At 40.0% G+C, this 27551-nt stretch overlaps 1 protein-coding gene across 1 annotated transcript in view; it reads left to right on the top strand.

Annotated features, from left to right (window-relative positions):
• Positions 1-15858: 15858 nt before the first annotated feature.
• LOC134449223 (NACHT, LRR and PYD domains-containing protein 3-like) overlaps positions 15859-27551 on the top strand; it is a 52990-nt gene continuing 41297 nt past the window's right edge. The window contains exons 1-3 of the mRNA XM_063199067.1: positions 15859-16047; positions 16180-17941; positions 18943-19116. Of these exons, the coding sequence (XP_063055137.1) occupies positions 15906-16047; positions 16180-17941; positions 18943-19116 (2078 nt within the window). The 5' untranslated portion in view covers positions 15859-15905. The remainder of the gene's footprint in view (positions 16048-16179; positions 17942-18942; positions 19117-27551) is intronic.

Genomic DNA, 27551 nt, shown 5'->3' with positions numbered 1-27551 from the left:
ATTGAGTTAGTGGGTTCCTAGACATTAAAAATCAAGGAGGTGCTCGTCCACCATAGTGCCAGATTTTTCACAATATGGCCGCCAAATATGGCCGCTATCGCCTATGACAAAAACCTGTGTTTTTTACTTTTAAACTGTTTATACACATGCCATACATCAATTCTGACCAATTTTTGGAGAGGAAATCATTTCTGACAATTTCATGAGGAGAATGTGTGATTGTGACCTTAAAAGGTCATTGCCAAGGTCAAATTTGCTATTCTGAAGAATGTCAATAGACTTTCATTGTAAAAATGAGAAACAAATTCTCAATTATGGTATGAGGAGTTATTTGCTGATATTGCCATGATTATATTGTGTCAGTATAGTGTCAGTATAGTCCTTAAAAGGTCAAGGTCAAGGTCATGTTCCAGGTCTTTTTCCCTATTCTGAAAAATTCGGCCATGTGCTTGCCTATTAGGTCATTGTTAAGAATAAGGAACAGTCACTATAAATGTAAACCTAACATTTCCACACAGTCAGAGGACAGGACAGCACATGCACTGCAACAGTCAACACAGAGAGGAGCCCCCACTAGAAGAGGAGAAGTGTGTCAGAGATCACAAGAGTACACAACTTCACTGCCTCTTTCAAATGCTTGTGCATAAGATTCAACGCGGAATAAGGCGAACACCATTGCATATGATGCTTCCCACACAGCAAAAGCCTTCACATCAAGAACCTTCTTGCAACTTTTCACAGGAGTGGTTCATGTTCAAGCTACCAGACAATCAGATCTGACCAGTCTTCTTGCTAGCTATGTTGTGGAATGCTCGAAAAACCGACAGAAAACCATACCTAGCACTTACAAGGGAGGATTATACATCCATTATACATGGGGGCATCTGTGGCCTAGTGGCTAGAGAGTTGGTCTTTCAATTTAAGGGTTGCAGGTTCGAATCCCCCCTGACCTCTCCCTACATCTCCATCCATGGCTGAAGTGCCCTTGAGCAAGGCACGTAACCCCACATTGCTCCAGGGACTGTAACCAATACCCTGAAAAATAATAACTGTAAGTCGCTTTGAATAAATGAAAGCGTCAGCTAAGTGTAATGTAATATACATTGGCAGGCATCCAGCTCTGATTATGCTGACAAATCATCACTTTCTGGTACCAAGGGTTCACACTATGCAGCCTTATTACTGTTTCCAGATGCCTCAGTGAACAGACACCTTCAAAAGTCTCCAGTGTCGGGCACAGAATTAGGCCAAGCTGATGATATACTGCAGAGGAATTTACCATGCCAAGAGGTACCTGATCATGCAAAGCCAGTGGTTCGACCTGCCCTACCACCAGACATGCTGCTGCATCCTGAAAACAAACAAGCAACATTACTGCATGTTGCCACTGCAAAAGGTTTATCAGGAAAGCATGAATTCTTGATCAGCCTGATTCGCTCTGGTGTGTCAGGAGGAGACCTTTTGATGCAGGCTGCTGTACACACACTTGTCTCATCTGCTGTTGTGCCAATGATACGNGCTGGCTTCCTTCCTATAATACCAAGACCCATTACTGAGTGTGCCACTGTCAGACACTGCCTATCCAACTTCCAGTGTTCGCAGGCAGATGATCCAGGCATCAATGGCAATTTGGTGTGATGAAACCTGCATGAGACGGAGCACTTCAAGGATCTCTTCCACTGTAATGGCCCTTTCCATTGGACGCATGTTATTCTCAGATATCAGGGAAAATTGCCTCAAGGTTCTGGCCTAGATAATGCATTGATGCATGTCTCTCCAGTGGGAGGTATTCTGGACTCACAAGGACAAGGCAGACTGTCCAGTGCTTGCACAGGTACAGGCATTGCACACTTCACTGGCTTCAAATTAACGTTGCCCAGAATTTGAGTTTGAGGCCTTGACTGAGCAAGTGGAGAGCTTGAATCAAGACAAGTCAGAGCTCTGCCAATTCTTTGAAGTTTGGCGGCCATCATTAAAAATGCTGTTGTCTCTGAAAGAGAAGGAAAATAAATCAATATGAGGCTACCATAACGTCCTATGCCAATCTTTGCAGAACGTAACTGCAGTAGCCTCTTACTGCTGTGGTAGGTGACATAAAGGTTGAGCAGCATTCAGAGAGTATGCAAGGGTCATGGAGGACAGTTTGTAGTAGGAGCCACACGCAATGTTAATGTTGCAGCAAAATTTGAGTTCTTTCCATCAGATTAGAATGATCACTGATGTCCTCAACTTTCTCACCAACAACACCACTTTGAAGCGGACAGAATACCACCTCCAACATGCACTGAGCACCGCTCCGTGCCTTACATTCAACCGAAATGTGTAATTGTTGCTAGACTTTGTGGTGGATCCGCAGAATCCATACTCATTGACCGTTAATGCGCCCGTTCCACTGCACAATCTGCTCAGCAACCAGGTTGTTAACAGGAGTGTTGCACCTCGCCTGCGCAACCGTCTCCAAAGCTTGTTTTCAGCTTATACTGGCAGGATAGGTTAGTTCTCAAGAAGATAAGTGGAACTGTTTCAAAAAGGAATCTTCTGCAGTACAAAGATCAGCCATAGAAGACACTAGCAATCATTGTAAAGGAGCAGAAGTTGGTCTCATCTAAAGACATAGCTGAGGCACATAGGAGGATGGACATTGCTGAGGAACGGGGCATGAGTATTCAGCAGATCTCATGATGTCCTTTCAGCATCACCCCTGTTAGATGGTGACCTTCCATTGGTTGTTAACAAGTCAAAGCTTGTCAGTGAAATTGAGCCTCACCTTAATCTCACCCAATGAAGCTCTGAGTCTACTTATTGCCCTCATGTTCGGGTAGACTTCATGTCAAAGATCCGTCATATGCCTCTAGCAGAATTTAGGTGCTGTCATCATTGCCTTCATCAACTCAGCAGTATCCCTCTGCTGACATCCAGAGCTCATCCATCTTGTGACTCCTACATTGAGATGTCATTGAAGGAAGGTGAACGCATGCTGTGTACCAACTCAACAACAGCCGTTGACATCATTGGCGTGAACGGACTAACACCCATTCCTCACCAACTTGATAAGTTCCGGGCCTCTGTGGAGAACAAGTGAAATCTCCAATTGTTAGTTCCAGACATGATTTATCATCAAACCAGAGGCAATACTACAGCCCTGTTGTTCTTGATGATGAGGTGCTACCAGCAAAGTCAGCTGATGGTGAAGAGATTCCAGAACTCTTGAACTGTGTTGATGAGGCTTAGGCCAGGTTGCTGGTGCATGTTGAGTGGGCTGTTCGTGTGAAGCAGTGCAGAAAAGTTGTTATAGACTCAAATGATACAGACACATTTGCATTGCTTCTCCACTACAGCCCATATTTCCAGGAACTTGGTATGCAGGAGATTTGCCAGCAGTATGGCACTGGCTAGATGCGGAGAATGCTTCCCCTCCATCAATTAGTCTCTCATCTTGGACCATCACTGACAAAAACTGTGATCAAAGAACATATCCTGTAAGGAGATGATTGCATGAGTAGGGGGGTTGCATGAGGTTGGGACTAAACATGCAGCCATGGTTTCTGATCCAGTCCAGTACTTGCTATCTTTGGAGAGGCCAAAATATTGACCGAGCAAGCTGCAACATTGGCTGGGAAGTACTTGGTGCGTGTCTGGGCTGGGGCCAGATCAACCACAACAGCTGTAATATTTGATGATCACAGAGTATAAATGTACAGCATTGGTGATGGAATCAATGCACTTCCTCCCATCAATAGTGCTATAAGAGGGCACATTCACAGAGGGGCATTTCTAGTTCATAGAGTCTGCAACATACTTACTTCTCCTCTAGTGGGGGCTCCTCTCTGTGTTGACTGTTGCAGTGCATGGGCTGTCCTGTCCTCTGACTGTGTGGAAATGTTAGGTTTACATTTATAGTGGCTGTTCCTTATTCTTAATAATGACCTAATAGGCAAGCACATGGCCGAGTTCTTCAGAATAGATAAAATACCTGGAATATGACCTTGACCTTGACCTTTTAAGACTATATACTGACACTATACTGACACTATACTGACACAAAATAATCATGGCAATATCAGCAAATAACTCCTCATACCATAATTGAGAATGTGTTTCTCATTTTTACAATGAAAGTCTATTGACATTCTTCAGAATAGCAAATTTGACCTTGACAATGACCTTTTAAGGTCACAATCACACATTCTCCTCATGAAATTGTCAGAAATGATTTCCTCTCCAAAAATTGGTCAGAATTGATGTATGGCATGTGTATAAACAGTTTAAAAGTAAAAAACACAGGTTTTTGTCATAGGAGATGGCGGCCATATTCGGCGGCCATATTGTGAAAAATCTGGCACTATGGTGGACGAGCACCTCCGTGATTTTTAATGTCTAGGAACCCAGTAACTCAATTCCAGTGAGAAACGCCCCCAACTCAAAATTGCGAACGGGTCTACATGGATGGTCCAGGACTATATTGGACGTGGAGGGGGGGCTGCCCATTGAATGATTATTTGAGTATTTAAATTACTCAAAATCCTTAATAGCACAAACGAAAATTTTTACAGCACAATCCGGCACAAACGTAGCACAAACAATCTGCTATTTCAGCATTTTGGGTCGGCTGCATGGCTGGCGAGTGCCTTGGGTATAGTTTTAAAGGGGCTCCAGGTAGGATTAAAAAGTTTAATTAATAACTATCCCGAGTCGGCTGATGGTCATGTGAATCATTAGTAAGTGAACGATGACTCTCGCGACCACTTCTACGGTCAGAAAACCCAGAATGCAACTTTTTGACAGAGAGGTCCAAACGAGTGTCCTGGGAAACACTTTTTATACAAAAAAATCGCTTTCCCGTATTCAGATTTGTATCAACTGCTGACATTCCGGGATGGAAAACATTCGCATAGCGAGTTTATTTGAACATATTGATTGATTTTTTTCATTGTGGTGCAGATTTTGAGACAGGCATGCCACGGGCACCGTGAGAATGACGTCATCCTACCTTCTGCCCCTTTAACGTGTGTGGTCTGATTAATGGGATGTCGGACTAATGGGTCTCTTTTTGAACGACGGATACGCACTCAGCGGTCAATTGTCTAACTAGTGGGCTGTCGGACCGATGACATGGAACCGAATGCACAGCATAATCTGGCATACAGGGCATGTCCCAGTGGGCCGACAATTCCCAGGGTTCAATGCTGTTGTTTCTTCATTTGTTTGTTGGACACTGGCCCACAATTAATGGGGTTGCCCAAAAATACCAAAAGCTGTTTTTGGTCCTATGTAGCCCTGTAACTAATTAATGTAGAACTGGTTGTAGAGGTGAAAACATTTCTATAGAACACAGTTCAGTTTAATTGTTTTTGTTGTTGTTTTTTCGGCTGGCCAAAGCAAGCATAACTCTTCACACAAATATTTTATGTGATAACACACATGCTCATAGGCAAAAGATCAGAATGTGCCTTCTCCAGCCATTACTCGACTACTGGCTGTATACATACTGTACACTGTGGCCTGTTATCTGCTGAAGTGAAGTCTGTCTTACTACTACAACTCCTCTTGTGGCCTCTGAGTAGTGTTGCCAGATGGAAAATGCTCAACTATCGTACCAAAACCTCAAAAAGATTGCTTTTGGAGGCTTTTTGGGAGGAAATTGTTTTAAGGCATCTAAATGAACTGAATAACGACTCTGAAATTATCGTCATGTTTTTTTTTGATCGTACAGAGGACAAAATGGACAAAATTATGGTACAAATACGATAATTATCGTACATCTGGCAACACTGCCTCTGAGCCAGTGTCTGACATGAGTCACTCAGTGGGCCTGAAAGGTCTGTGTGAATATGTGCATGCGGCTGTGTGGGTGTGTGTGAGTGACATTAAATACGCACAAGCGTACCCTACTGCAAGATTGCCGAGAGCTTTACAGGCAGTGGAGAGAGCTTCTTTCCACAGCTTATCTGGGCCCAGGGGAGATGCCTGTTTGTGTGTGTGTGTGTGTGTGTGTGTGTGTGTGTGTGTGTGTGTGTGTGTGTGTGTGTGTGTGTGTGTGTGTGTGTGTGTGTGTGTGTGCGTGTGCGTGTGCGTGTGTGTGTGTGTTACAGTGCTCCTCTTATTTTTGGTCTCTGCTCCTACAGAGTCATGTCACAGAGACCAGACTCATCTGCACAGAGCTCTGTGTCCATGAAAAGTGACTGGTCAAAAGGAGGCGGTCATCCAAACTTCAGAGAGGAAGACGCGTCACCTGACCAAACGTATGTCAACTTACCCCGCAATCTTCAGCCCAACATCAACAACCGTCATTGATAGATATTACACTACTTTTGTGCTTGCAGGGTACTATTGCCTGGTGTGTGGCATTGGCCTAAAATTGAGGTGTAAAGTCTATGTTGTAGCTGGGTTTCACCATCTCCTCATCCTTATTTTATTCCTACAGAGGGTCTCTTGCAGCCTTAGAGGCAAGTTAAGATTCCTCTTTTGTGTCCTCGTATATGAGAGTGAGATAAAGCAGTCCGGTATTCACTTTACGTCGGGTGAACGCCCCTTTAGGAGACCTTAGATTAGGAGACCTTCGGAGTCTTGAGGTAGAGAATAAATGGAGTCCCCTTAGCGCTGTAGATGGCGATAGCGCACGTCTTGTGCAAACACCACGAAAAGAGAAGAAGAAGGAGGGACAACGGCCCCTTAGGACACCACATTTTGAGCACACGCTTTTGCATTAAGTGGCCGTGTTTCGATTCTTCTTATTATATTATATATTATATACATACCTTTTGGAATTATGTCCAAAATGTTCAACCTCGGTTTCCCCTGTAGTATTTTTTGAAAAACTTACCTCACCAAGATTGAACTTTTTGGTCATGATTCAAAATGGGTATGTTTGGCGCAAAACATCACCGCAATAACACCATACCTAACATGAAGTATGGTGGTGGCAGCATTGTACTTTTGTGCTGTTTTTCTTCAGCTGTAACTGGGGCCTTCGTTAGGGAGGAGGGAATTATGAACATTTTCACAGGGGCCGTGGTAGTGGCACAAAATCTTCGGCCCCCTGGTAGAAAGGTGAAGATGCAAAGGAACTAATCTTTCAAAATGACAATTTCTCTAAGCACACGCCTAAATCTACAAAAGAATGTCTTCACCAGAATAATATTGAGGTTTTGGAATGGTCCAGACAAGCCAAAAGTGCTGCAACTAAGTATTAATTTAAGGGTGTGTATATTTATGCAACCATGTTCATTGACGTTTTTTATTTTCTATTGTTTCCATTTAAAGCTTTATGCTTGTTTTTCAATTGCATTGTACAGGTTGATAGTTTAGATTGAAGGTGGAAAAAGCTGTGTATTTATTTATCTTTCTGTCATTTTTTTACATCACAAAAAGCTGACATTTGAGGAGGGGTGTGTAGACTTTTTGAAGGCACTGTAACTTTACTGAATTTGTTTGCGGGCTGGGGGTAATCATGATTATAATCGAAATCGTGATTTTGATAAAAAATAATCGTGATTATGATTTTTTCTATAGTCGTGCAGCCCTACTCTGAGGTATGGACTGTTTTCGAGCGTGCTTATTACTGAAACTCAACCGATTTCTTAGACCTTTCACATTGGCCCCAGCGGTTAAAATGGGCAGCGCAAAGCTCAAAATTTGCTAAATCCCTAATGCTGTGGCATTTCCTAGAATGGCTCATCATTAGGCACATTATGTGACATGGCCACTCGATGGTAAAATTTGCATTTTACTCTGAAACTATCCTTTAATAGCACTATTTTAAAAGTTTCTTCTCCTTCCCCAGACATAGGCGCCTGGTGCACCTTTTCAGTGTGCGATTGTGGGCTAATGTGCATATTCTTATTCTTAGCTTCAGTCACCGACGGTCAGATTTGAAACACAACGTTACTAAGCTGTGTTGGTTATGGCATGATTTAATTTGATTCCCATTTTCTACTGTGTTCATCAGTGTGACTGATCTCCTCCTTTTTAACATGAATGCTGCAGCGCAGTGCGTTGTCTGGTTATGAGGATGGAAAACTTTTGCTTTGTTCATGTACCCCTGCCTTTGCTAGTACTGCATCATCTGAAGAATATTTTTTTACTGAATTCCTGAGCCTCCTGGTTTCTTCTTCTATTTAGCGCTTTTCATTCATTTTCTGCCCTCCCGCTTTGCACAGAGACACCTTGGCAAATGGCACGAGCCGCATTGGTTGAAACAGTTTTTTTCTCCCTCGTAATGATCGACCAAACCATTTGTGCTCTAGGGGTGCAACTTATTTTGAATTTTAAAAGAACGAACTGCCTGGGGGCCCAGTTCTGGGCGCTCCTTATTCCTGGACCCGGGACAAAATGCCCGTTTGATACTCTACTCTCTCTCCTCTAATTCACGAAAAGCAAAACAAAACAAAACAAAACAAAACGAGCAAAAAACCCTTCGAAACATTCTTTGCATCTGCACTCGTTGTTCTGTATAATCTCCTGTGCACTCTGTATCTGCTAGTGATGTTGGCTATGATGATGTCCTCGTTTGTGAGTCGCTTTGGTTATAAAGCGTCTGCGAAATGCAATGTAATGTAATGTAATGTCTAGAATTGCCAACTTGAGAATTGTTCAATGGAGGGAGGGGTGAATTTCATTGAAATTTGAAGCATCCTGCTTGTTATCCAATTGTTCCAATTTGTTCATGATGACACTGAAAAACAATTACTACTACTAATAATAATAATACTTTCGTTTTATTTGGCGCCTTTCAAAACACCCAAGGACGCTTCACAGTGTGAGTGTGTGTGCGCGTCAGTGTGTGAATGCATGCAAATGAAAGTGCTTGTGGAACTAGCAGCCATAAGCCTCCAGGAAGAGATGTGTCTTAAGGTGCTGCTTAAACATGGACAGTGAAGGGGCATTCCGGATGTGGTCAGGCAGATTGTTCCAAAGAATGGGAGCAGCAACATGGAAGGCTCTGTCACTGATGGCCTTGAGCCTGGCACGAGGGACGATCAGCTGGCCTTTGGAAGAGGACCGCAGGGATCTTGAGGGGTCATAGGGGTGACGGAGGTCTGTGAGGTAGTGGGGTGCCAGACCATGGAGGGACTTGAAGGTTAGGAGCAGGACTTTGTAGGTAATGCGTGACTTGATGGGGAGCCAGTGAAGCTGCTTGAGTATGGGGGTGATGTGCTGCCAGGGTCTAGTGCCTGTTATGATCCTGGCAGCAGAGCTCTGGACATATTGCAGTCTGTCTATGTGCATTGCAGTGCAGCCTTGTTGGGTAGACCAAGCAGGGGTGGGAGGGGTGAACTATGTTGATGTTAGAAATGTCCCCCCTTCTCCCTCTTCCCTCCCCCGTTACCCGAGTAGCCGGGTGTCAGGTCAGGTAACAAGACCAAATCCCTCCCAGAACTGCGGTTCCAGATCCTGTGTACCACGTTTAGATTTTAGATTTGTAGGAGTACATACAGTATATCCTGGTGTTTCCCATAGATTTTACTGCCACCTACAGGCATAGTGCATTGTCACTGACTGATGACAGCAATACCAGCTCATATCTATCTAGTGTATGTGTGGGTTTGTGTACGCTGGGCCTCTTACGGTGGTGTCTTTGTTCCCACAGAGTCATGTCACAGAGATCAGACTCGTCTGCACAGACCTCTGTGTCCATGAAAAGTGACTGGTCAAAAGGAGATGGTCATCCAAACTTCAAAGAGGAAGACGCGTCACCTGACCAGACGTATGTTAGTTCTGATTGCAGCAGAATACTTCATTCCTCTACAATGGTGCTGTGTAGTTGAGATGAATACGTAGACTCTAAACTGTAGACCCACTAAAATACGTTGGGACTCAAATGGTTATTTCTATTGCTTAGAGATATGGAAAAGAGACAACATTGCACTAATTTTACAGAATGTAAAATGTAAAATGTTTGCGACTTCTATGCAATGAAATTCTTGAATATTTGCCAATGGTTTACTGTCTACTGTGTTTGGGTTTTCAGAGAGGAAAGTACATGTACCGGTGCTCAGATGGAGCAGCAGAATCTAACACATGTGTTCCAGGTAAATTAATGTGTGTGAATGAATCTTAATACATTTTCACATTACATTACATTACAGTTAGCTGATGCTTTTCATCCAAAGCGATTTATAGCTATTTAGATACAGGATGTCGGTTACTGTCCATGGAGCAGCATTGGTCTCTTGCTCAAGGGCACCTCTGCCATGGAGTGCAGTAGGGACTGAAAGGTGTGTGATTCAAACCTTCAACCCTTTGATCTGAAGTCCTTTAACCAATACACTACGGCCGCCCCATAATATAGTGCATGGTATTCAAAATTAATGAACCAAACAAATGGCAAATGCTTCAGTCTTCAAGCATCATCATTCTAGGTAGATGGGTAGGTCAGTGATCACTTTTTTTTTTTTTTCTTTTTTTAAACCCAACCACCACCACCCCTTAGGCCTATGGGGGACCTATATTGTCTTCCTTTTTTTTTTTTTTTTTTTTTAATTATTTTTTTTTTAAATTTCTCTTCATTTTTTCTTTTAAAAGCAAAATGTAATATACAATAAAGGATAATAAAAGGATAAAGACAGGGAAAAAAATACCAAACCAAACATGAGTGTCCCCCAACCCGTCAAACTATATATTAATTAAACAACACTACTACCCCCCCCCCCCCCAAAACCCCCGCCCCCATCCCAGGAAGGAATTATAATTTACTTTTGCGCTGATATGCTTAGAAATTATACCTTATTCATTTTTGAACTAAACAGAAAGGGAAAAAAAGAAGAAAGGAAGAAAAATAAAATAAAATGAAGGTACCTAAAGCCATCCTTCTCCATGTTTTATCTTAGACCACCTATCTGCATACATTGTTTTACCTGTTTCACAAGCCATTATACACTCTATTTTACAATAATATCTGACATAATTTTTAAAGACTCTTATTTTCAACTTTTTAAAATCCATCGTTTTATGTATAAATACTTTACCCAACAAAATGATTATATTTTGTATTGCTTGGCTTTCATTTGCCACATCGCCCAGGAGCACTGTAGGGAGATCCAAGCATAGACTGATGTTGTATTTTAACAGCCAACGTTCTATTTCAAACCAAAGTGTAACAGTTAAAGGACAATACCAAAATAAGTGTTCTGGAGTTTCCTCTTCTTCTAAACAGAAGCGACACAATGGATTTGTTTCTATACCCCAAATGTGAAGCATTTTCTTGGTGTTTAAGTATTTAAAAATTAATTTGTATTGAAAAAAACGTATTTTTATATCTAATGATGATTCATACAAATTATTGAAGATTTCCTTCCATAAGAGAGGAGAATCAATCATTTTTTCCCAGCTATCAAAAATATTACATGGGATCTCAACCAATTTTTCTGTATGTAAATAAAACTTATATATTTCCTTGTTTATTTTTGTTTGATTTAGCCATTTGTTCTGCTTTATATTTGGTCTACACACTAAATTACTCTCACTGCTCGTTTTAATTTTTTGCTTCCACCTTGATGATAGAGAAGAAGTCAACTGATTGTATTGTTGAGTTGTACATACCTCCCCATACCTGTCTCTTAACTGTTTATATGAGAGGATTTGATGTTTCTCGTTTACAATGTCATTCACAAAAGTAATTCCTTTAATGAACATTTGTTTAAAGAAAATAACTTTGCCTCCACTCAAAATGTTAGAGTTAAGCCACAAGATTTGTTGCAATATATCTTCAGCCTTTTCTGGCGGATAATACTGAAAGTGAAGCCAACTTTGCAGTGCCTCCATCAAGAAGCTAGAAGCTTTCTGTATAATGCTTTCCATCTTGTTAAAGTGTGTTGGACTAATCTGTAAAAATGGGTACATTTTTTTCTCAAACAACGGATGGATGTTTCTGAGCAATTTGCTTGAAAACCAGTCTGGATTAAAATAAATTTTTTGTATGAGAGATGCTTTTAATGATTTATTCATTGCTCTCAGGTTTAACAGTTGCATACCACCTACCTCATAATCGTTATATAGATATGCTCGTCTAACTTTATCTTTTTTGCCATTCCAGATAAACTTAAATATTTGTTGTTCATATTCTTTAAAAAAGATTTCAGGAGGTGAAGGGAGTGCTAACATTAAATACGTAAATTGAGACACAACTAAGGAATTTATAAGTGTTACTTTACCATAAATAGTCAGATGATTACCTTGCCATGGCTGTAAAATGGAATTTAATTTACCCAACTTGCATTTATAATTAATTAAGGATATTTCTTCAATATTGTGGGGTATTTGGACACCAAGAATGTTGACGGCTCCATCTACCCATTCCACCGGAAGATCACATGGAAGACAGAAATCACTACTCTTCAAATAACCAAGTCGCAATATCCTACATTTCTCATAATTGGGTTTAAGCCCTGATATTTTTGAAAAGTTATTCAGGTCACTAATCAGATTATAAAGCGATTCATTGTCTGGTTTTATCATGAAACTGGAGTCATCTGCATACATACATACTTTATTATTAATACCATTTAATTCTAAACCTTTTATCCCTCTGTTAAATCTTATTTTTATTGCCAAGATCTCAATTGCAATGATAAAAAGATAGGGAGACAAAGGACAGCCTTGCTTGACTCCCCTTCGTATTGCTATTGACTTGGATAAATGCCCATTATTTAGAACTTTGCAGATAGCGCCTTCATACATCACTTTGACCCACTCTATTAAAGAGTCACCAAAGTTAAAGTGTTTTAAACATTTTGTTAATGAAGCCCCAACTGATTTTATCGAAGGCCTTCTCAAAATCAGCAATAAATATTAATCCTGCTTTGTTTTTGTTATCATAGTGTTCAATTATTTCTATTATTTGTCTGATACTATTTGATATGTTCCGTCCTTGTATGAAACCTGTTTGGTCATTATGTATTATTGATGGTAGTACTTTTTTAATTCTTGTTGCAATACATTTTGCCAGTATTTTGGAGTCATACCCCTGTAAGGTGAGAGGTCTCCAGTTTTTAAGTTGAGTGGGGTCTTTATATTTTCCATTAGGGTCTTGTTTGAGGAGCAAAGAGATTACGCTTTGCTTTTGTGTATCTGAAAGTGTACCTTTTTCATAAGAGAAATTAAAACACTCCAGTAAAGGGTTTTTAATCAAGTCATAAAAAGTCTGGTAAACTTCAATGGGGATCCCATCTAGCCCTGGTGTTTTTCCTTTTTTAAATGAAAAAATTGCCTCTTTGAGTTCCTCCTCTGTGATGGGACCTTCACATGATTGTTTTGATTCTTCATCAATTTGAACTTGCTTTTGAAAAAAGGTGTCATCATGTTCATCTATATGATCTGGTGTAAATATGTCAGTAAAATAATTCTCAATGTCTTCCATGATTTCTTCTGTTGTGGTTTTTATAATATTTTTACTATCTATTAGTCGATGGATATTTTTCTTGGATACATTATTTCGTTGTAAGCTCAAGAATAATTTATTACATTTTTCTCCTTTTTCCATCCATTCAGCTTTATTTGAATAATATGTATTATTTATTTTCTCTTGAATTAATTGTTCGTATTCTTGTTGTTTTTGTTCCAGTCTATCAAACATACTTTGTGTAGCATTAGCTTTGTCCGCAAGTGCGGTTAACGTGTCAATCTCATTTTTATGTTCAATTCTTTTAATTTATTTATTTTATTTTTTTTGTAAATGATGCCATTTTTATTGTGTGTCCTCTCAGAACACACTTAAATGTATCCCATACAATTTGAGGGTCTGCTGAGCCTACATTATCTAAGAAAAAGTTCTTGATGAAAAGTTTAGTTTTGTCTATAAAGACAGAATCCTCCAGCAGTTTCTGGTTAAATTTCCAATAGGATTTACCTCTAGGATGATCTGCTATATCTAAGTGCAGAGAAATTAATTGATGGTCTGATCTTATTTTATCTTCTATCATTGCTTTTTTAACCTTTGAAACCAGAGAAAAGGAAATTAAAAAATAGTCAATACGGCTTGCTTGATTTTGTCTTCTCCATGTATAGTTCCGTAATTTAGGATTCTTTAATCTCCAGATATCCACCATGTCTTTACCATTCATTATTGCTTTAATTTCTTTCTGACTTTGGGGATGGTACTCGGTTCTAATACCCCCTTTACGGTCAATTTCCCCATTTTGGACCACATTGTGATCTCCGACCATGATATAATAATCACACTTATAAGAATCTTCATTAATTTTATCATGTATGCTTCCAAAAAAAGTTGGATCATCAGAATTTGGCCCATATACATTAACTAAGCAGATAAATTTGTCCTCTACAGCCATTCTTAGGATTAACCATCTCCCTTGAGGGTCAGAGTCGTAAGTAGTTCCAAGTAGTACCATCACCCCCCGTTTGTTTTTGGAACCATGTGAAAATATTACTGGCCCTCCCCATTCCTCTCTCCAGAGATGTTCATCAGCTGATTCTGAATGAGTCTCTTGTAAGCAAATTAAACTAAAGTGTTTTTCTTTGAGCCAAGTAAAAACTTGATTACGCTTTTTCTTGTCAGCTAGCCCATTTGTATTATAGCTTGCTATTCTATATTCTCCACTTGACATTTTGTTTTACTTTTCTTATTCTATAGCCTAAAAGGTGGTTCAATATCATTATCCATAGGCTTAAACCTAGGAAAAAAGTAAAAATATATCCAACTAAAGCTATCAGACCATTCCTTTCTCAAATATTTCCTGTCGGGTATTTCCCTCCTCCCCTCCCCCCAATCCTTCCCTCCCCCATTTAGAAACAAAAATCCCCACCCCAAAACAAAAAAAATCAACATAAAACACAAAAGTGAGTCTCCAATGCCCATTGCTACCCCTTAAGTATTCTTTTTTGGAGTGCATGAGGAAAAAAAGGAAAAAAAAACAAAAGAAAAAATTAATTAATTAATTAATAATCATCATCATCATCACCATTATCATCATCAACATCATCATCGGCCTAGTTTAAGTGATGACAAAACAAATTATAGCTTAATAGTTAGGTAGGCTGACTTTTTAAGTCTTAGTCCAACAGTATTTAAACGAAAATCAAAGGCTTAGGCCTACATTTCACAGAAATTGAAGAGGGGCCATTTTATGCCTTCAAAAGTTCTAGGATCAACATATGGCCTATAATGTCATGTTGATCAATGTGTCCATGATTGTCCATTGGAAATTTAGAAAGAAGAAGAAGAAGAAAAAAAGAAAGAAGAATAGCCTATGTGTCTTTTTTTTTTCTTACTCACATATGTCGTGATTTCTTATACTTGATAAGCTTGGGTGTAGACATGCAGCAATTTATCCAAAATTAAATGTACCTTTGCTATTTTGTAGCCTATTGAAGATTATTTCTGCACGTTAGCCTAATAGGCCTAGAGACGGGTCTTCTAGCAACAACACCCGTGGATTTGTTGAAATGAAAATCAAAGTCTGCCAAACTTAAAATTGCATCCATCGTCTAGGTCTACTCTCGTCAATATTGTTCAATAAACCAAGCGGGTCTTCAATAGCCTATGTCTTTCAAAAGGTTCGTTGATCAAAATATGATGTCATGATTATCCATAGCCCTATGTAGGCCTGTGTTTGTTGTCCAATTGTAGTTAGAATTATTTATCTTACCGTGTATTTTCTTGGTCTTTCTTCATACTCACAACATGCCGTTTTATCCTTGAAAAGCTGGTTGTTGGTGACGTAGTTTATCCATGATTAAGCGCATCATTGTTTTCGTAGCCTATTCGTTTTCTTCAATATAAGGCCAGGTCTTCCAGCAGGGTCAGTGATCACTTGAAACAGGAGAGTATAAAGAAGAATCTAAGATTATTCAGATTTTGCATATACTGGATTCATGAATACTTGTATGTCCAGGTGCTTGAAAATAAGATCATCACATTTGTGAAGAATGAACTGCAAAGATTTAAGATGATTCTAAGTCCAGATTACCAAGAAGACTTAAAGAGAAAAGATGAAGATGAGAGTGATGCCAGAGAAGGAGCTCTTAAGATGGCACTACACTTCCTATTGGAGATGGAGAGAACAGATCTTGCTGACAAACTGAAAGATTGTAAGAATTCTTCATTATTCTTCATAATCTGTGATTTCTATAAATTATGTGTATAATTTATATATACCATTGTGAAAAAGTTGCTATTGCTTGTGCCAGTGGTTGTTAATATTCATTTTGTATGTGGACCAGATGAGCTGGATGTACTTTGTCGGGCTGAACTGAAAAGACATTTCAAGAACAAATACCAGAGTGTGTTTGAAGGAATACCCATGCAAGGAAACTCTGCCCTGCTCGACAAGATCTACACAGAGATCTACATCACAGAGGGAGGAATTGGGAAAGTAAATGACGAGCATGAAGTCAGGCAGATTGAGTCCATATCCAAAAGATCAGTTGGAAGCGAGAAACAAATCAAGTGCAATGACATTTTCAAGCTCTTACGTGATCAGGACAAGCCAAGCAGAAGAGTCATCACAAAGGGGGTAGCTGGCATTGGTAAAACCATCTCCATTCAGAAGTACATCCTGGACTGGGCTGAGGGAAAAGACAACAGAGAGATCCATTTAATTTTCCCATTGCCTTTTCGGGAGCTCAACCTGATAAGAGACACACAGCTTTCTTTGATGGGTCTCCTTCACCACTTCTTTCCAGAGCTGAAGCATTTAACCTTTGACATTCAAGAGAAGTTTAAATTATTGTTCATCTTTGACGGTCTGGATGAATGTCGACTCCAACTAAACTTTCAGGAGAATGAAAGTTACACTGATGTGACTGGTGTCACTTCATTGGATGCACTCCTGACAAATCTCATTAAGGGAAATCTGCTTCCTTCTGCTCTACTTTGGATCACCTCCCGACCAGCGGCAGCCAGTCAGATTCCTCCCGATTGTATTGACCTTGTCACAGAGATCCAAGGCTTCAATGACGCACAGAAGGAGGAGTACTTTAGGAAGAGGATCAGTGATGAGAGTTTTGTAAGCACAATAATGTCTCACATTAAATCATCAAGGAGTCTCCACATCATGTGCCACATACCAGTGTTTTGCTGGATTACTTCTTGTGTTCTTGTGGCGATTCTTGGCTCTTCAGAAAGACAACAGCTTCCAAAAACGTTGACAGAAATGTACACATATTTCCTGATTTTCCAAACAAAACAGGCCAATCAAAAGTTTGACAATATGCATGAACTTGATCCACAATGGAACAGGAAACTAATCCTTGCTCTTGGAAAGCTAGCCTACAAACAGTTGGAGAAGGGAAATCTGATCTTCTATGAAGAGGACCTGAGGGAGCATGGCATTGATGTCAGAGAAGCTGTAGTACGCTCTGGTGTATGCACCCAGATCTTCCGACAGGAATATAGCATTTTTCAAGCAACAGTGTTCTGCTTTATCCACCTGAGTATCCAGGAGTATCTTGCAGCTCTGTATGTGTTTCTGATGATGGCAACAGAAAGGCAAAATGTGATCTCCACAAAAGAGCTTGAAGAATCAATGACCATCCTACACAAGAGTGCTGTGGACAAAGCTCTGGAGAATAAAGATGGACGTTTTGACCTCTTCCTCCGGTTTCTTCTTGGTCTTTCTCTGGAGTCCAACCTGACTCTCCTGCGTGGCCTTCTGCTGAGTGGAGAGATATATATTAGCAATGCTGAAACAATCAGTTACATTAAGGACAAGATCAGGGAGGTCCCTTCATCAGAGAGGATGATCAATCTCTTCCACTGCCTGAATGAACTGAATGACCATTCCTTAGTGGAGGAGATCCAGAAATTCCTGAGTGCAGGGACGCTTTCTGAAGCCGAACTCTCACTTGGCCAGTGGTCAGCTCTAGTGTTTGTGCTGCTGACATCAGACCAAAAGCTGGATGTTTTCGATCTGAAGAAATACGTCAAGTCGGATGAATGTCTCTGGAGGCTGAAGCCAGTAGTGGAGGAATCCAAGTCACTTCTGTAAGTATGATGGTAGTGAATATTCTTAGAGAGAATGGATTGATGACTGTCAGTGTTTTCTATATTTCCTGCCTGTGTAGTTACTCATGACTGAATCCAGTTGGCTGTTATCCTCTTTCAGGCTTGATAGCTGTGGGCTCAGTGAAATGAGCTGTACAACAATGGCATCTGTCCTCTGCAAACCATCAAAAATGAAGACACTGGATCTCAGCCACAACAGTATTAGAGATACTGGAGTCAAAGAACTTTGTAGTGGGCTGGAGAACTCTAACTGTGCATTGAAGTCTGTCCGGTAAGACATTTTAATATTTTAGCTAGTGCTCTCAATCGCATAGATGCCATAGTTAACTTGCAATTAATCACATTTTAATCACATTATTGTGTCTAATTGAAAATCATTTTAATCGTACTAATACTATTATATTGCTATTAGTACTAATAGTGCTAATACTCTTATTGATGTACAAAAAAAAACTTTTTTTTTCAAATTGAAAACTGTCAAACCCATCAAACATTTCCTTGTATGACCTGTGCATATGAAGAAACTGACAATAAAAGCTGACTTGACTTGACTTGGCTGGACTATTGTCACATATGGCTGTTATCCTCTTTCAGGCTTGATAGCTGTGGGCTCAGTGATATGAGCTGTACAACAATGGCATCTGTCCTCTGCAAAGCATCAAAAGTGAAGACACTGGATCTCAGCCACAACAGTATTGGAGATATTGGAGTCAAAGAACTGTGTAGTGGGCTGGAGAACACAAACTGTGCATTGAAGTCACTCCGGTAAGACATTTTAATATTTCATTAACTGAGTCTTACATACAGTAACATCACTGGATGTTCTACTGTACTCACATACCTCTTAAAGATTTGTGTTTAAATATTAAACATCCTGGACATTGCCTTGGCTTATAACACAGTGTTATAAAATGTACGCAAAGAATCTATATTTTATACATGAAATAGGAATAATTAATAATTAAGACTCTTCTGCTCAGACTGGCAGACTGTGGTGTAACAGGAGTAGGATATGCTGCTCTGGCCTCAGCTCTCAAATCAAATCCTTCACACCTGGAGGAACTGGACCTGAGAGGAAACGACCCTGGAGACTCCAGAGTAGAGCTCCTTTCAGAATTACAGCAGGATCCAGCCTGTAAACTTCNGAAACTTATGTAAGATAGTGTCATAAAACATCACACAGACGTTTGTGTCTGATATATTCTTTAGAGTGTATGTTTGGGATTTGTTTGACGCATTTCTGTGTGCCCTACCGGGAGAGATGATCCATTTTATTCTGTTATGTTGTTGGATGTAACACGTCTCTATATCAGGGATTTATTCTGTAATGATGTTGATTGTAACATGTGATTCTGTAATGATTTTGGATGTAATATGTTTCTATGTCAGGGGTCAGCAAATAAGTTTATGCACGGGCCAATTTTATTTCTGACAATTTCATCACAGGCCATGACTATGCTTTATTTAATTTTAAAAATGAAATACATTCAATTTAATTTGCAAACATTAGTATACTTCTATGGGTAATTAGCACTATGCCACCAAGTTATTTCAAAATAACCCAAAATACTGCCCATTCTTCAGTAGAGCCACTGACGGAAGGCTGCTGCCCATGCACACGTGACCTTTGTCAAATATTTGTCTTTTATTTGATTCATGTCAGCTGCATCAAGGCAAAGCACATTTTTTCTTACCTTGATAACCATTGCTATAAGTAAACAAAAATGAACGGGATAGATGCAGATCAAATTGATTGATAAGACTGGCAAATTCTCAGCATAATAATGTTGATAAAGTGTTGGTTTATTAGGAAAGCATTACTGCATTACTGGTTAAAAAATTGCTGGGTTTCAAACAGCCACTTCACTACATTTCACTAACAGCAACAGTAGCCTACATGCAGCTGTACTCCGTAGATTAGTCTTCACGTTATTACACCAACTGCAAAGAACTTTTGAACCTCATTGACCAACTATGATACTGTTAGAACTGAAGAATTAGACACGACAATTTATTAAGGACAGTGTGCACGTGTCCGCAGACACTTGAAAATGAAAGCCTTGGAGGAGAGTCAGCAGGAAGAGTGCATCCCTTAAAGCAGCATGGGTTCTCCCATCACAACAAACCATTTACTGACCGAGGTTTTTAAGGAAGTTGTGTCAGTGGAAATGGTTACTGGATGGCGTGATTGGCTTAGTAAATAGATACCACTTCTCAATGCACTGAAAGTCTGTCTGACACTGAACAGGGAGTAATTATATGTTTTGTTTTTCAGTGTCCATTGATGAGAGTAACACTGATATAAATCACTATGTGCAACATTTTAATGGGAAGGATTAATAATGAAAATTGGAATAAGGACAGTATGGGTGTTGAGGACTACTATACTGTGTCCAGTTGTCCAGCGTCTCTCTTTCTTATGCTACCACCCCATCAAACCACACCAATGAACACACTGGCAACAATATCAATGCATACACCTCGCCCAAGCTGTATCTCACATTTCCAGACCCATACACATATAGTATAGTAGTCCTAAACAGTCATACTGTCCTTAATCCAATTATATGTTGCATTGCAATGCATTACATTTCTACAGAAAGCAAGGGCATTTTTTCATTAGTCATGAGGCAATACAAGCAGTCAGATAATAACCAACATTTTATTGGATGTTGTTAGTATCAGCCATGCAGTTTCCAATGCTTTGAAGCGTTTTAATTTTATTTAAAGTTCATTTGCTCCGTAAATACCCATGGAAGTAATTGAAACTTGAATAAATATGGCGCATCAATTATGGCATTTGCCAAATCGATTATTGTCCTGACCAGCGTTGCAATGCTACTGTAGAGCTGGGGATGCATTTATATTGTGGCCAGTGTGTTGTTCTATGAAAGTATTTACTGTACATGTGTATCGTGACTTTAGGACATGGTGTATACAGCTGAGAATGTGGGATATTGGAGAAGGGATATTAGTAGTAGCAGTGTATGTTAATCTGTTATGGCAGTGTGTTGTTCTATACTGTAGTTTGATGAGGTGGTAGCATTAGAGAAAGACAAGATGACTGGAGAGGTGAGGAAGGCAGGGTCTGTGGTGGGCATGCAAATGGAGACTCACTACAGAGTAGAACTCTCAGCAGACTGCACTCCAGTCTGGACAAGGCCAGCCACTCCATGCACACCATCATCAATCAGAGGGGTCTGATTAGCTACAGACATATAGGACTGAAGTGCACGATTCCCCTGCCAGTCCGTCTCCTACAAGACAGTCAGGTTACAGAGGTCATGTCCCCAAGGTCATACAGTTGTATAATGACACCTATCACAGAGGACTGAAGTGCATGATGGCCCTGCCAATCCCCTTCTAACCTTGTGGAGGCAGCTAGACCCAAACCTCCCAAATGCCCCCTCCAGGAAGATCACTGCACTAAGGGACTTCCACAGCACTGCATAGTCTTCCCGCAGGACACGTCCAATACAGTATTTATACAGAAAACAGAATCTATACAACTCTATACAACTTTTTTTGTTTACCACATGGCACCTTATCAGATCACCTTCTACCTCTTAAGACGTTTTGGACTTTTGTTTTTTAGATTATATTTCTATATTGTGTATTGTACAGTATTACACTACCCACTATAGTGTATACACTATAATACATGCACAGCTGTGTATTACGTTCAATCTATCATAATGTCTGTGGATGGTTGAAGTTCAAGGGCGTAACTTAGTGGTCCGTGGAATTTCGCCTAATTTTTGCCATTTTTAGGAAAATGTGTCCTGCATCAACACATTGCATAGGCATGTCACACCGCAGGAAAATGAAGTCGCACCACAGGAAATTCACTGCATTATGGCCATTTTAATCCTTTTGTATACATTACTGACATCTGAGCTCATGCTAACTTGATAATGATATTGTGTTTAATCTTAATATGTGTTTTCATTTATATATTAAAAAAAAATCCTCCTATAAGAGCAGTCACACCACAGGACACCATAAAATGAACCTAAGCATTGCGTGACAGAAGCATTGCAATATGAAGACATATTAAGAGGTTAATAGTCACCTTAAACTTCCACAGCACTCTCCAATAACTGAGGTACTGACTGGTTAGGAGCCAGTCTTTAAGACCCTTGGCCTTGGCCTTGCAGCTGCCCATTCACAAACATTGACATACATGTCACCCCAAAGGACGCAATTTGTGTTACGAAATTGAACTTGTAGTTAATATTACTGTCTTGAGTTTTTTCACATTCACATATCTTAACCCTATCACGCCGGACGCATCATAGTTGTTTCATCACATTCAAAGCCCTCTCCGCTCTGTCACACACAAAAAAATCAATCTCAAAAACATCCTGCGCGTTATTTCCAAACGTCCTGCAGTACACGGAAACCGCCACAAGAGAGCAGCGGTCAACAACAAGTTGACTACAGCTCGGCGAAATATGGAAAAATGGGGTAGAAGCGGTTTCCCTGATATCGTCAAATTGCAAAAGGTTTGTGTACAAATTTCCGAAATATAACTCTATATCCTTTAGAAAAAATGTTTCCCTTATTTTTATTTTATTTCCAATTTGCATTCTACTTCCTTTTGTTAGGCCTATTTTAAAACATTTTTATTGTACTTTATTTTCCTTATTTTATTTTTGCATTTTTTAAATTACTCTCATTACTCTCCTATTGTTAATTCACTGAAGCTTTGTTATACTTTCCATATTGTTATGTATTTGTTTTTGATTGTAAAGTGTCCTTGGGTATTTTGAAAGGCACTCAAAATAAAACTTATTATTATTATTATCATTATTATTTGAAAACTTGCTTTGTGCAATTAATCAAGGAAGAGTTTATATTTGTTGCAGAGAGATCGTGCTAAAACTGATGAAACAAATAAGCACCATCCGGCGGTGGCAGGAAGTCGGCCATCAATGCATTTTGCCATAGGGAAACTTACAAAGCATACCACGACGATCATTTAACAAAACACACAAGTTGTTTTACTTCAAGACAACGATATTGCCTTAAGAAACAGGTTTTACTTGCAATTTTGAAAATGTAATGCAAAATGTTGAAATTATGATCTCGTAAAAAATGCATTGAAGTGAATGGAGAAATGGTCCAATTGTAGTAATGGACCCATATATTCAAATTACACATCAAAAATGAATAATGATGTATATTACACTCATAAATAGGTTGTTGAGCATTCGATCAGCTATGTTTAAAAAAAAAAAAAAACCCAACCAGGCTGTGGGAAATGTAAAATATGGTCCTGCTAAAACAAGGATAGGCTAAAAAAAAATGTCAGGATCTCACTAAATATTTAAAGATAATCCTCAAATTAATATCTCAGTGACCTTAACAAAATTTTTATTTTTTATTTTTACATTTCTTATAAGGGACCAATATTGAGGCAAATTCCAAGAAATTCGAATTTTCTGTCATTGCTTTCATGGTTCAGTTCTCACAGGGTTAATATAAAGTTAATATTTATTCAATCATGCCAAATGCTTCATACATTATTCAAAATGTTGTTGGTTAATTTATATATATTAGTGAGGCTTCTTAAGTCAATATTCCATAAGAATCTTTCACTTGGTGATGCAAGCATCAAATTTGGTCCAGAGGTGCTTTAGACCCTACCCTTTCAGAAAAGGTCGCTATCCAGGTGAAAAAACAAGATGGCGGCCATTTTTCAAGATGGCCGCCTCATTAAAGGTGAAAAAAGCTGTTTTCGTCTTAGAATGCCAAGTAATCAAGATATCTGAGTGATGGAAATATTAAAATGTATGCATTCTGACCAGGACAACTTCATAGTATCATTATTTCATCACAAAATGGCCACCACTTTTCAAAATGGCAGCCCTTACATGACTGAAAATGCACATTTATGACATACAGCTGTCCGATAGCAGGTATTCAATAATGCATACTAACCTTGCCATCACTGTTGGAATACAATGTCGTAAAAACAATTTTGTTTACATTCTGTATTAGACTGATGTTATAGCACAACCAGGGTACACTGGTGACATCACTGCTGTGAGACTCAGCATGGGGTTCAGTGTCGGCTTGTGGTACAATAGCTGTAGTTGTAGTTTACTAACTCTTTAGTATACTCACTTTAGTTGTTAGTATTTATAGTCTCACATATGCTATCCAATAAGACCATGTATATAGCTTAATTAGAAATGTAGTTAGTGTAGTTAGAAATTTAGTTAGATAGCCGCACCTGAATTGACAGGATGTGCCAGCGTGAGAGAGCCGAGCCGAGGGTAACAGGGCTTCAGTTACCTGGATAGTGTACAGATTGCACGGGACTTAAATGACACTGGATGAACGATCGGGCTGGGTGTAAGGCAGAAGTTGCCTGATTTTCATAGACTTCAGATCACGTTTTCTGGTCTGACCAGGACTATAACGATTAGCGTTTCCATACAGGATGAACTTTGATTCCATGGCCTGGTTAACCCGCCTCCCTCGGCTTGCTACTGGTTGAGGGCTGTGCCGAAGTTTAAACCAAACATTTCTTAGCCCAATAGAACGTCTCTGCTTAAACCACGTCATTGCCTTGAACACATCTCTACCCAGGACGGTTGGAAATGCACAGTTGATTGGTTCCAGACAAAGTGGGTGGAGATCCCGCTGTAAGGATTCAAGGATTCAAGCGGGAGAGAGCAAGCTCCTGGCCCTACTGTGTGTAGCTGAGCCGAAGGCGTCCGGAGCCATGAGGCGTCCGGAGCCCGGCTAGGGCAGAATATGACTTAACCTTGTTGTGTCCCATATCTCGGTTGGGTGGTAAAAGGATAGACCCTCGGCCTTTAACCGTATTACACAAGATGTCTGCTAAAAATCCATTGAGCTGCAGTACGTGTCGGGAACAACACCTCAATCACCCTGACCCTGAGCACGGGGGCCCCGCAAGGTTGTGTGCTCAGCCCCCTGCTGTTCACGCTGCTGACACATGACTGCACAACGACCCACAGCACTAACCATCTGATGAAGTTTGCGTATGATATAACACTAGTGGGCCTCATCACTAAGAGTGACGAGACTCACTACAGAGAAGAAGTAGACCTGCTGTCCAGATGGTGCAAGGACAACAACCTCCTGCTGAATGTCAACAAGACCAAGGAGATTGTTGTCAACTTTCAGAGGGGCCAAAAACAACTGCTACCACTGACCATCGACAATGATGTTGTGGAGAGAGTGAGCAGCACAAAATTCCTTGGAGTGCACATTAGCGACGACCTCTCTTGGACCACAAACACATCATCACTGGCGAAGAAGGCCCAACAGCGCCTCTACTTTTTGTGCAAACTGAAGAAGGCAAGTGCTACACCCTCCATCATGACAGCATTCTAAAGAGCATCCTGGCCAGCTGTGTGACACAGTGTGAGGAGGAGGTTGCACAGAGCAAAACAGGAAGACACTCCAGCGCATTGTGAATACAGCGTAGATGATCACTGGTGCGCCACTCCCTCCCTGCAATACATTTACACCACCCGCCCCACCCGAAAAGCACTGATGATCACCAAGGACATAAGTCACCTTGCACACAAATTGTTCAGTCTCCTGCCCTCTGGAAAGGTGCATCTGCTCCCATACCACCAGGCTGACAAAGACCTTCATACACCAAAGCAATCAGGATGCTGAACTCTTAACCTGCCCTCCTATCCCTGATAGACCCCCCCTCAACACTGAATTGTGATTGCACATTCTACTTGCACTAACTCAAAACACACACACACACACAACACTGAACTAACTCAAAAGCACACACAAACATGCACACACATGTTGCTGCTGCTTCATGCCTGTTACTTAATGACTGTACTGGAAAACTAGCTACCAACTATAGTTGTAAATATTGCACATTACAATTGCTTACTTTATATGTATTATTATTTCACAATGCTACTATCACCATATCAGAATTGTCACAATAGGACATAACTGAAAATGCACAACAATACCTCTTCTTAATACATGTTCTATGTATGTCTGCTGTTGCCCAGTCTTGCACTTTATATGTCTGTAAGGGTATTGTATAGGTACTCTAAGTGTAATGCATGTGTACTGTCTATGTCTAATTGCCTAAGTCCACACCTAAAGTCTATGTCTATGTCTGCATGGGAAAGTAAGAAACGTAATTTCAAGTCTTTGTATGGCCAGTGCATGTAAAGAAATTCTCCAGTATGCATCCATCAGGTGGCTGCCAATTCATGACATTGTGTTGAATCTTGGGCCAGAGAAATCCAAAAGCATGATGTCCTTCCATTCTTTCACTGGCTGTGATGTTGTATCAGCTTTCCATAGCAAAGACAAGAAAACAGCATGGCAAACATGGGACGTCTGCCCTGAAGTGACTCATGTCTTCAAAAAGCTCAATTCATACCCAGAAGTAATTGAAGATACTGACCTGAACCTTCTTGAGAGGTTTGTCATCAATATGTATGACAAGAACAGCACAACAGACAAGGTTGATGAGGTTAAGACTGGACTTGTTTGCTCGGAAACAAAGATCCTATGATGCCATTCCACCGACAAGTGCATCCCTTGTCCATCATGTTAAACGGTCCGCTGCCAAACTGCCTGTATATGGGGCCGAGCTACTGTGTGCAAAATGCAAATTGAAAGCCCTGCCAACTGGGGGTGGCAAAAAGATGGTGAGGCCTGGAAAGTTCTCTGGTCAAAGCTTCCTACAATTGCGGGGAGTTGCCAGCAACTGACAAAATGTAGATGCAAGACTGACTGCCGAGGAAGATGCTAATGCTATTGCTTTAGCCTCAACTGTACACAGTTATGTTCCTGCAAATGTGGAGGACTAAAAATAACTAATCCAACATGTGCATCAGAGAGTTTTCCTACCCAAACAACAAACATGTAATCATTATAGGCCTACTTCTGTTTTTGTAATATTTAGAATCATTCAGTGAGTGTTAGTTTATTTAGGCCTACATGTAATTATGAAAATACTATAATTGTCAATATTGTGTGTATCATTGAATTTTCCATGCTCAACATAATATATTTCCATACATAGATATTCAAAATATGATCAGTCAATCAAAATATACATAAAAGCCATTTAAAAGCAGTTCAATTGGCGACCATCTTGGAAAATGGCCGCCATTTTGTTTTTTCACCTGGATAGCGACCTTTTCTAAAAGGGTAGGGTCTGAAGCACCTCTGAACCAAATTTGATGCTTGCATCACCAAGTGAAAGATTGTTTGAGGTATTTGCTGCACTATATATAATATTCCAGGTTTCATTAATGTTACAGTCACACCGCAGGATATTTGACGTATAAACCTTAACATAAATCTCAACAAAATGTTTCTTCTCATCTAAGACTATTATGAAACATAATGTACCACATCTTCTTTATTGACATTTGTTTTTAAGAGGAAAAATTGTTTTGTAGGTTTTTAACCAATGTTACGAAAAAACAAGGCGTCACATCTCCCACCCCTGTACAATATGTGTATATATGCATTTGTGTATGTTTGATTTGTCTTCCTATGTAGCCCTGTGCATGCATGTGTGTTTGCAGGCTTGTTGAGGAGCATTAGTGTGGAA

The sequence above is a fragment of the Engraulis encrasicolus genome, chromosome 5, assembly GCF_034702125.1.
Source record: "Engraulis encrasicolus isolate BLACKSEA-1 chromosome 5, IST_EnEncr_1.0, whole genome shotgun sequence".
NCBI lineage: Eukaryota > Metazoa > Chordata > Actinopteri > Clupeiformes > Engraulidae > Engraulis > Engraulis encrasicolus.
The sequence above is the reverse complement of the archived record's forward strand: the minus strand, read 5'-3'. Positions and strand labels throughout refer to the sequence as shown.